At 47.2% G+C, this 11,570-nt stretch overlaps 1 protein-coding gene across 1 annotated transcript in view; it reads left to right on the top strand.

Moving 5' to 3' along the window:
• The first annotated feature begins 803 nt into the window (after positions 1-803).
• The window catches only part of LYPD1 (LY6/PLAUR domain containing 1), a 34,974-nt gene continuing 24,207 nt past the window's right edge, over positions 804-11,570 (top strand). Inside the window, exons 1-2 of the mRNA XM_058548847.1 lie at positions 804-1,187; positions 2,522-2,659. Of these exons, the coding sequence (XP_058404830.1) occupies positions 1,136-1,187; positions 2,522-2,659 (190 nt within the window). The 5' untranslated portion in view covers positions 804-1,135. The remainder of the gene's footprint in view (positions 1,188-2,521; positions 2,660-11,570) is intronic.

The following is an 11,570-nucleotide window of genomic DNA, read 5'->3' as shown; positions in this document are numbered from 1 at the left end:
GAGTATGCACTGATAACCCGTAGCTTCGAGGAGAGCAGGATGCAGCTGCTCCGCCTTTTGGAGGAAGGGGATAGAGGAGAGCAACTCCCTTCTTCACCCCAATTTGTTTTCTAGTGGGAGCTCGCGACGGTCGTCCCCGGGGCGGCACTCTCCTGGGGTAGCCTACCAGGGCGGTGTCACCACACCCTCCAGCGGTGCGCGCAGGCAGACGAAGGGAGGGCTTCCCTGGGCGGGCGCGCCAGTCAGGGCAGGATCCCCACCACACCCCGCCCACCCTGCCACAGCTGAAGCCAAGCCTGCTAAGGACTGAGGGGCTTCTAGGAGGTAGAGAAGGCGCAGCTGCACGGGACACCTAGGGAGACTGCAGGTGTGCAACTTTGCCAGACACACGGGAGCGCGCCTCCCTCCCGCCGGCCTGTCGCAGCACCGCAGCCCCAGCTGGGTGGACCGGACCTTGCCGCGGGGAAACCGGCCAGCCCCGGGGGGCGCAGAAGACGTGGGATGTGCGCCCCTGCGCGCAGAGGGCCAGCCTGGCATGCAGACCTCCGTCCCCCCTTGTAGATCCGGTAGTCAGCGCCCGGCCGGTCTCCGCGGCACCTGCTGCGCCCTGCACACACTTCCTCAATCTCCAGCCTTCCAACCCCGGAAAACTGCACTCTCCTTCTCCCCCTGGCGTCCCTGTCCCGCGGACGTGCGGAGGCGGCAGAGGAGGGCGATAGGAAGGGGGTGGGGACGTGGAAAGACGGTCCCAGCCTTCCCCGCCCGTCACCCTCTCCCCAACTCGGCAGCCGTCACGTGGTGCCTGGAGTGGGAGGTGGGGAGAAGAGGCGAGACTTTTTGGGTGCTCTGGATCGCGGGTAGTTCGTTCAGTCTCAGCCGCCAACTCCGAAGACGCCGCGCTCTGCCCGGGAGCGCGCGCGAGAGGAGCGGCGACCCGCAGCCGGGAGTCCCGGCGCGGGCGATGCAGGCGCCGGCGGCGGCACCTGCGGCTCCTCTTGGCGGCGGCGGTCACCTCGGCGGCAGCAGCGCGGGCCCCAGCTGCCTCGGCAGCCACAGCCGCTGCGGCCCGGACAGCCTCCGCCGCGGTCCCCGCCTCTGATGCGCCTGCCCATCCTGGCCCCGCGGCTCCGGGAGGATGTGGGTCCTCGGCATCGCAGCAACTTTTTGCGGATTGTTCTTGCTTCCAGGTAAAAAGACGAAGAGGCCAGCGGCCGGGTCGGTCGCGCACACCCCATCTATCCGCCGGCCCCTTCACCCCCAGGGCGCCTGCGTCCGGGCCCATGCTGCGCAGGGGTTGCCCGGCGGGAGTTTGGCGGCGGCGGCGACTGGTGCCCAGAGGCGCTAGATGGGAAAGTCTCCAAGCCCCGCGCTGCAGGAGGAGAGGCGGCAGCGGCGGATTTGCGGGACTCGAGCTGCAGATGCTCGGGCTGCACGGTCGGGAGAAGAAGCTGGCCTGGGGAGGAAAGAGGGTTCTAGCGGTGCTGGGGCCTCGGCAAGGGAAAGGGGGCGATAGCCGCCGAACCCCGCCAAGTTGTCAGGCGTCTCTAGCAATGCGTAGGAGTGGCGCCGCCGACAGGTGAGCGGCGCTCTGGGCAGCCTATGGCCCCGGTGCGCCGGGACTAGGTTGTGGGGCTGGCAGGGGAGCGCGCCGAGTCCGGGGCTCATCTGCTCGGGAGCCGGAGGAGTTAGGTCTAGACAGGAGCTCGTAGATCCGAGCAGAGCAGCCAGGCTGGAGCGATGAGAGGTGCAAAAACATCTCGCTTCTTCTTTCCAGTACGGGACCGGCTCCCGACGGAGCTCTGCAGAGCTGGTACCGCGACCAGGGACCCTAGCGAAGCGGTTAGCCCGAACGCTGGGAAGAAAGGGCTGAGGAGTAGCGGCCCAGGGTGCGCGCGCGCGTGCACACACACACGCCCCTTCCCACACGCCGCGACCACCCCCGCTGCCGCGAGAACCGTCCCGGAGACAGGCCCGGGACTTGGGGCGCAGCCGCGCTTAGCGACCGGCCCTTCCTCCTGGGTGGTCGCGTAGGCAGCCTCGGAGCCACAGCACAGGAATGCTGACTTGAAAAATGAATTAAATAAAACTAAAAAGGTGTCTGCGAATGCAATCGCGAATGGTGCCAAAATAGTAATTAAGTAATTTGTAACCAATTAACAATTAGGCAAATCCTTTGCCGTAGACTGAAGCCGACGCATGTTTGTGGAGCCACTTCGCTCTGGGGTGGTACACCCCTCCTTTCAACTTCCATGGGGAAAGGCCAGGTGTGGTGTTGAACGGGCTCTCTGTTTCCGGGGCGTGGGTCCGAGGGTCGCGGGCAGAATTCCACTTTATCCCGCAGGACCCCGGGTGCCCGCGCCGCCCCCTGCAGGCTTCAGCCACATCCGCCTTACTTGCAGACCCAGGAGTGCGGATTCCTAGCAGCCCAGAGGTTGGATCTGCGGCAGGCAGAGGAGGGTCGTGGTTTCTGGGGTGGACTCTGTAGAGGCTGGATCTGAACCCGACTGCGTCTGTCCCGCAGGCTTTGCGCTGCAAATCCAGTGTTACCAGTGTGAAGAATTCCAGCTGAACAACGACTGCTCCTCCCCTGAGTTCATCGTGAATTGCACGGTGAACGTTCAAGACATGTGTCAGAAAGAAGTGATGGAGCAAAGTGCGGGTAAGAGCTCGGCAGCCCTCCCCTCCCCCTCCACCCTGGGCAGGGGGTGGGAGTGAGGGGGCCGTTAAATTATAGGAAAAGGGACTGACTTTGATTTAACGCACACACGCTGGTTATCGCAGATTTACTTTTACAATGCTGGAAAAATGAAGAGTTCCAAGTTACTTTAATCTCATTAGAGTTAATTATCAGGGCTTCTCCCCAAGGGACTCAGGAGGGGAAGTGCATTTAAATTAGTGGCTCTCCTCCTTTTAGTCAGTCCCCTCACCTCCCTCTGCTAAAAGCTGATCAGGAAGCTGGAAAATATATGGATAACCAGCTCCGCCTGGGCAACTAGACAGTAGCCTGTGAGCAATGTCAGCCTGAAATATGAAGCTAGTTGAAGTTCCCAGAGGTCAGAGCTTGAAAAATGTGTTTTGTCATAGAGCCACACCATATTTCTTTGAAGACCACTACAGGATCTTTATTTAATTTTAGAACTAATGCATCAAATTCCAGGCACAAATTGCCAAGATCTTTCAAAGGAATGTGGTTCCCAGCCGCAGAGGCTTAGCCGCTGGCTGGCTGGTGAGAGGGCTTGGGCATTATGCAAGGAAAGAAGGGGGTCTTGTGAGAGCAAACCTCACTCGCTCACTCCAGCTGACCAGTCTTCTCACTGAGATGGAACTCTCCAGCCCCTCCCAACAGTCTTGTCAGACATCAAATTCCCCTTAAAATGCAACTGGGACTTTGGGGGAATGGGTAGAACTGTAGCTTCAATTCCAAGGTCAAATCCATACGCAGAGACTTTGCCATTATAAGGATATTGAAAATATGGGAAATAGCATCACGTTGTGATTATAGTAAATGAACCACAGCCCTGCTCCTCTTTAGTTTGCTGAACTGGGCTGCCCACAGAGTCTGGTGATGGTATCAGGACTGTCAAGTGATGCCCTTAACCCACGGGCAGGTTAATGCAAGGGCTGTAGTTTTAAAGCCAACACCTTGAGAAAGTAGTTTCTTCTCAGAGAAGGGCCTGGAAATGCTCTGTTGCTAACCTCATGGTTATTGGGGAGCAGAGAGCTCGTCACCATGCTTTGATGTGTGTGATATGTGTGCGGTTTTAAGGCTGTTGTTTAGGTCATTATCAGCCAAGATGTGGATCCTTTCCACCAAAATTGCTCTTCTGGGAAGTCTGAGACATCATTGCTCTCAAGAGTAACCTGTCCCAAGAAAAGCAGCGTGCGTTGTTTTGTCACATGGGATTCCGGCTATTAAAAAAGCGAAGCAAAACTTAGTAATGATTCTTTAGCCGATACGGATATGGATGATTTTGACAAGTTGTTTCTTTTCTAACTGTGTTTGGCTCTTGAGCAAAAATTGACTGCCCTTCTACCAAAGGGATTGCTGTGATTTCAGTCAGAATCACTCTGAACACTTGATTGTTTCTTTCAGATATTTGCAACTTTCTTCCAGGCAGTAGTTTAGAGCCAGAACAAATGAGAATGTACTGTGGACACATTAGGAACTTCTTCAGAATCCTCTAGGCCACTTCTAGGCTTACTTGGGTATTATGTCGTATAACCTGGGATATGGTTTAAAACAAGGAGAGCAAAAGATATGAACCAAATTATAGACAGAAGAGGTGTCCTTTTTCTGAGAGACATTTCTTCCTCTTTAAAAGTGTATCTAAGATGAATACCACACACTCTGTTTTCCAAGTGCTGATTTCCATCTTGCTTCATTCCTCCTCCAAACCACACTGTAAAAAAGGCAGAGCAGGCATTAAAATGCCTCTTATCCATGTGAACCTTTAGCACAGAGAGTCTATAAGTGCCTGGACTGAAGTTGCTATTACTTCCATTAAGGTGGGCGCCTTGTCTCCAAACCAGGTTCCTCTGGCCATATGTCAAAGGTCAAGGGTGGACATAGACAGAATAAGGCAATCTCAATTGTGAAGTTTGAGAAACAGAAACAGTTGATGGACTCAAAGGAAAAACCAGTTATGAGGGAAAGGACTCGTTTTGTGCATGTGGAAACAGGGCATTTTGAGCCTGAATTCAATAGAAATTAGGCAAATGCATGTTCCTGTGTCAAAAGAGGGATGTTAAAGGCGGCTGAAGCTTCCAAGGCACTTCTATTCTCATGGCCATGTACTTGTTAGAGACCAATCCATTTAAGTGACTCTTAACTCTCCTCTTGTTGGGAGGGATGGAGAACCAACCTAACACTCTGATTGTTAAGTGACCGCAATGTAGTACAGTCATCACAGGACTAATAGCTGACTTTCGTTGTGTGCCCTATGCATCAGTCTCTTTCCTTCGAGCTTTTATGTGGAGTATCTCATGAAATCTGATAGACCTCTTTTGAGACCCTTGTTGCCCCCAGGCCACAATCCACCAGTATTTATTTCTATTGCGGGGTCAACTTTTCCACTCTGGGGAAAGAAAGTCATGCCTGTTAAATGATACTATTAGGAATCAAAGTCAGAATTCTTTTCATTTGATCAATAACATACATTGTTCCGAGAATCTTCATGTGTTAGAGCTGAAAGGGTCCCATGACTCAGAGTTAAGGGTGTACATTGGAATCTTCCTGGAAATTTTGTTCAAATCCACGTGCTTGCTCCCCCCCAGAAGGAGCCAATTCCGTAAGTCTGTATTATCCCTGGCCATGGGTCTTTTATAAGCTCCTCAAGTGACTCTGGGGTGCCCTAAATCGAGAACTACTGATCTAGGCCAACCTTTTTGTGTTATTGAGGAGGAAAACAGGGCTGGAAAAGTTAGATATCTGATCCAAGTCCACCAGCCAACAGTTAATAAGAGGCACCTGCTTCCTGGGCCAGCACCTTAAATAGTAAAATATACTGCCAGGTTTGCCTGAAAAGATAATCCAGGCAACGTGCTAAAGACTTAGACAATTTTCCCGTCTGCCAAATTCACCTAACAAGCTTAGTGAACTGGTTGAGTGGACAGCCAGGAAGTGGATATTGAAAGAATATGAAAACCAACCAGGAGGATTTTTAAAATTTGAGTGTTATGTGGACTGGCATTTTACATAGGTACAGAAAAACCAGGGTTTTAAATGGGCTAAGAGATTTCAATGAACCAAGCAAGTTTGACATTAAGCGGTAATGAAAGGCATTCTCTTTCCAAAAAATACCAGAATGCAATTTGCCCAGGCCTTCAGTTAGTCCTTTCTGGATTAAGTCTGCACACTTAGCTCTTAGGAATTTTGAGGCAGGTACATTTAATTTTCCATTGGGAAGTATATTTAAAATTAACCTTTCCCTTACCCCAGAGTGGTGTTCCTATTAGGTGCTGAGATTCTTTTCCTCTGCTCTTTCTCCCCTCAGTCATTTCTGGAGTAATAAGGCATGGCTGTGGGGCAGGGAAGGGTTGGTTCCACTTCTTTCGTTTTCCATACTAATTGATATTTAAATGTTTGCATAATGAATGACTTATTCTCAAAGCTCTGTTCTTAATGAGTTAGCATCTACTTACCAGCACCCTTTATAATGACATTTTTTTGCTCTTGCTTATCACTGCACTCTGCAAAATATTTCACGTATTGATTTTCATTTCGGAATAGAAGCCCCTCCACCCAGTATAAATTTTTAAACCAGAGTATAAAGAATGTGAATTTGCATTTGTTTGACAGTGCAATCTTGTAATTAGAGTTTTTCCTCTTGACTAGATACAGTGAAAGGGGCATGATTTAATTTTTATAGACTAGCCAATTTCTGCCCTTAGTAAAATATAGCTCTGTCAGTGAGCAAAATGTTACAGGTTCTCCTAAACCTTATTTAAAAGTTAAATGCAGTATATTGAGAGAAAGTTCATGGTCTGAATCAGTAACCTAATCGATCTCTTCACCCATCCTTTGCGACATGCATTAATCTATCTGTCCTGCAATACAAGAATTACTGATTTATATGCCATGTTGCATCTACATTATGGCTGTATAAGTAATGGCTATTCTCCTTTTGGATTAGTTAGTTGCTCATAAAGTTAGGCAGAGATGGCTCTATGATGCCTTGGATAGGTTAATTTTATGCCTTATTTTCTCATGAGTTAAATAAAGGACAGCAAGTGAGGACTTGATATCTCTAAAATAATCAGTCATCCACTCTTGGTAGAAAGAAATGGAAAGCTAACCATAGCCTATGTTTTCTTAAGTCTGTGGTCTACTTAATTTCACCAAGATGTAAAACAGTAGGTCCTAGTTTGTCTTTGGGGTGGGCTTGGCAGGAAGAAGGGCCAATTCTGCTAATCAATATTATATCACAGTCCCTTTATATCTGGATTCTTTTGTGTAAGGTGTGTTCATGTGCACACGCCCACACATAGCATATCTGTGTATGTGTGTATATTTTTACATTTTTACCTGTATATATTTACATACATACATATATAATTCTTATAAGAAAAAATGAAAATATTAAGTCCTCCTTCTTTGCAAATGTTCAGATCGTAAATTACTTAATCTGTGTCATATTGTAGACATGAACTTTTTTTTTTTCCAGAACAGCATTGTTAGGAGTACCAGTGATATGTGTCAGTCTCCCAGTGTCCCCTGTCTGCCCCGTGTCTGTCTTTCTCCTACCAGTTCTCTCCTGTTGTCTCCCTTTTAGACATCCTGCCTGCCATCCTTACTTTCTCACCCTCAAATCCATTTTGAATCAGTCAGATGGGCTGTCGACTATGCTCTAAGAATAAAGCAAAAGACAAAAATCAAAAAATCGTCATATTTTAACTTTGCCAGGGAGACTTCAACAGTTTAAAAAACTTTAAAATAAAAAAGATTCAGATGTCAAGAAAGATACCCTCGTATATTAACACGAGCCCTGCTACAAAAGTTTCTGTGTCAACTTCGATAAAGTTATGAATTACACAAGAAAAGATCCTGTGCCGTGAATGTCAATATCACTGTCTCCTTTCCAATGGGACACTAAAAGAACACCTTTCTCTTCTGGGCAAGACATTTTGCCCATCAGTTTGTTCACTTAGTTCTCGAGAAGCATCCGTATCTTTCATGTGGCAGGCATAGCTGGCTTCTGAGGAAGCATTTGGAGGGTGAATATCAAATGTCTTTGGTCCCTTGGACTCTCCAGTAAGTGAAGCATTTGTTTATGTTAACTTTCCAGCTGAACAAGCAGCCAGTGCTGACCTCCAACCTCCACAGATGAAACGTTGGGAGATTGATCTGGCTCTCCCATAGCACTAATTCCTCCCACTACGATTTCATGAAAGCTCCTGTCATTGATGGTTTTCCTAATGAGTTTAAACAGAGAGGCTTCAAAGCTGGGGTTTTTTCCCAAGTGAAAAATGAAACCAAGTATGAAAACAAAACACACCGTTTCCTTTCGACTTTGAAAAGGAAATCTGCTTCCCTTATATACTCCTGAAACAGAAAGATCTGAATCGACAGCCTGCTTCCTCTCTGCCGCCTCCTTTCTTTCTCTCTCTTTTTTCTTTTTTTTTTTTCTTTCATACTTCTGGAATGATTGACTGACTTAGGTTCTAATGCCCAAACCTGGCAAAGGTTTATTGGCACGCTATGCTGAAGTATTCAACACCCCAGCCCCTGTTTTTAGTTGTCGAATGGAAGAGGTGTTCAGCTCCATTTGGGGAGAGAACACCCATGTTCCAGGCTTCCCATGCTTGGTAACTTTGAAGAGGTGATTTAACTTCCCAGGGGCTTAGCTTCCTTCCCTGTGAAATGTAGAAACAGGCCACCTGTTTTCTTGTGAGATACAGCAAGACAATGGGAAATGCTGTCAGTATAACCATCTTAAGGAATCAGTCCTAAAAATGAAAGCCTCCCTGAATGCTCCCCAGGAATTGCTTTATCCACTCTCCATACCTGCTTCTAAAGGCTGGCCCAGATATCTTAGCCTGAGTTACTTTGTACACTATTTCCTCATTTCTCAGACTGAAGGAGTCCTTGAGTTTAACCTTTAATTCCTTATAATAGGATTCTAATAATTAGCCTAGAAGTTTCACAGTGAGATCATATCCTCACTTGGCAGTTGGTGAATCTGAGATGGAGAGAGGTTCAGCAATTTGCTCAAGACCATACAGCCAATGCGACTGAAATTCAAGTCCTTTCTCTTGCCCAGGATTTTTTTCAATCATTATAATGCCATTTCTTTTTTTTTCATTTTTAATAATTTTATTACATATAATTTACATACCATAGAATTCATCCTTTTAAAGTTGTTTTTAGTATATTCACAGAGTTGTGAATATAATCTAATTGCAGATATATATCTAATTCCAGAACATTTTCTTCATTCCATAAAGAAACCCTGTACCCGTTGGCAATCACTAATCTGGGAACCACTAATCTACTTTCTGTCTGGACATTTCATATAAATGGAATCATACAATATGTGGCCTTTGTGACTGGCTTCTTTCTTTTAGGATAATGTTTTCAAGGTTCATCCATTTCACTTCCCATTTTGAGAGGCATCTTTCCTCTGGCTTGTACAGGGATCTGAAGGGAAAGCTCAGGTTTGACAGATCCCTAAATTATGGAGTGGAGTGGAATGAGATGGGGTGGGATGGAGCATGGTTATGAACCTTAGAACTCCACTGGCTAATTAGCCAATTTGCTGAGCTGAACTAAAAACTTGTGCCAAAAGCAAGTCATTCCGGTAAGCTCAAAGGAATTCATGTTCGTCAAGCATCTGCTTTGTGCTGAGCACTGGGTTTTCCATCCATCGCCATCCATTAAAGAGTTTATCTGGGGGCTGGCCTAGTGGTGTAGTGGTTAAGTTCGCACTCTCCTTCAGCGGCCCCAGGTTCTTGGGTTCGGATCCTGGTCTCGGACCTATACACTGCTCATCAAGCCATGCTGTGGCGGGGACCCACATACAAAATAGAGGAAGATTGGCATGGATGTTAGCTCAGGGCCAATCTTCCTCACACACACACAAAAAAAAGAGTTGATCTGTTTTTCCATGAGATCTTGAATTAGTTTGTTAACCATATGAATCCTCAGGCACCTGGATGGGCTATTCCTGATGCCTGAAGCTCTTATCAGTGATCCCAGCTGCCATGCCGAAATCTGACCTCAGCCACAGGCCACAGCCCTCAAGAATCATGCACCTTTTAATCTAGAAGAGATCTTGATTTATAATTTTACAAACGAAAAGACTGGAGTGCAGAAAGGAGTTTTCTTTCCTGAAGGCTTAAGCATTGTGATCAGTCCATTTCTCTTCCTTCCCCTGAGAACGACTGGAAGGTGTAGCAAGTTGAGAGGGATTCTGGGGAGAGATTTTGGTGAAGGACATCCGATTCTGGCCTGAGCTGGTCATCTATAATGAGTACGGGGAAAATGCGTGAGTCGAGGCTTTTTCTCCCGAACCAAATCATTGATTATACCTTTTATGTAGGCAGAACTATTGACTCCTTTAAAAGTGGTAAATCTTTTTTCTTTTCTATTTCCTTCTCAAAGCCTAAGCTGGATTCTTCTTTGCCTTGTGGTAGAAGTGATTGTATGTGGACGGCGAGGTGGGGGGGGTGTGGGTAGCGGGGAGTGGTACTTGCTGGTAGAAGACAATGTGTTTTCCCCCCTCGGCACTCCACAAAAGGCCATATCCATAACTTAGGAGCTTCAATCAAATCTATGATGGATCAGCCTGCGAATAAACAAAAGAATTACGATATATGCCAGGAATTCTTTCTATCTGTGGTGAACTTTAGGTTCGGGCTATGTTGTGATTCGGGAACTGTTTTCACAGGCCAGAGCTGTAGGGCATGTCCTCGTGTTAATAAACTGCTTCCAATCTTCCGATTGCCTCCAACAGTACAAAGCAAAGCAGGAGATGGACTGAATTAAGTGCTTTAGATAAGGTGAAACCATAGAGAGTTTGTAATAAATTGCTTTTTTAAAAGAATGCGTTTAAATAGAATAAGGCAGTGATGGTTCAAGATGCTGATTTCGAGCTATATGACTTTGCAAACCATGAGAGGGATCCAGAGGCAAAAGTGATGAAGTGTTGTATTATTTTAAGGAAGTTGTGATACTTGGTCCAGTGCATTTCATTTCTCGCTGGACATGGACAATAGCTTTTTATGTCTTTCTATTTCTTGGACTTGTTCTCGAGAGCAGGGGAACGACAGGAGACAGTGCCAGAGGCGGAAGGCGCCAGGCGCGCAGAACTCAGCCTGCAGCCCTTGCGTGGAGTACTCGGCATGAATGCGAATATGCAGAGCAGTTTACCGTGCCCTCCACTGAGGCTTCTTCAAAGGGCATCAGTAGAAGCAAGTGTATTAAGTGACACTGGGTGATGGGTTTTATGCACTGTTTTATTGCTTATGCAAAATTTAGCAAACCACTTGGGTCTCCGGTAACTTCAGAGAATCTGTTCAGAAATAAGAGGCTAGGCATGTTGACTAGTTTTCCACCCAAACTGGACGTGCAACGGAATCTAGACTTCAAAGTGAGTCTGAGATTGTTTCGAGAATTTCCACGCCTTCAGAGGGAAAGGCAGCGAGTGGGCGGAGCCACACCTGGAGAGTGAAGCCTTAGGTAACTTTTTTTGAAAGATCCAACAACTTTCTGCTTAGCTTGTCACTGGCTGTTGGAAGGGAGAGAGGAATAAAGCAAGTCAGAAGCAGACGGTTTACCTAAGAGTGGGTTAAGATCGAGAGACTAAACCAATCCCTGTAAAACCTGGGTCTCTGTGTAAAAACCAACCAGGGGCCCTGCTTACCTGTGCCTGTTGAAAAGCGTTTCTAGAATTGACCTTCTTGGTGTAGGTGCCAACAAGAGGATGACAGAGGATGTTCTGACAATTTTATCTTTGTTCAGTGTTCTCCAGCAGTTTGCCTGACGCCGGATCCGTTCGGTGTTTTAGCGTGTCTTTTCCTAATCAAATTGAACTAGAGCTTCATTCACTGGAGTCCTCTCTTGGTTTTCATTT

Source organism: Diceros bicornis, chromosome 10 (assembly GCF_020826845.1).
Source record: "Diceros bicornis minor isolate mBicDic1 chromosome 10, mDicBic1.mat.cur, whole genome shotgun sequence".
Taxonomy (NCBI): domain Eukaryota; kingdom Metazoa; phylum Chordata; class Mammalia; order Perissodactyla; family Rhinocerotidae; genus Diceros; species Diceros bicornis.
The sequence above is the reverse complement of the archived record's forward strand: the minus strand, read 5'-3'. Positions and strand labels throughout refer to the sequence as shown.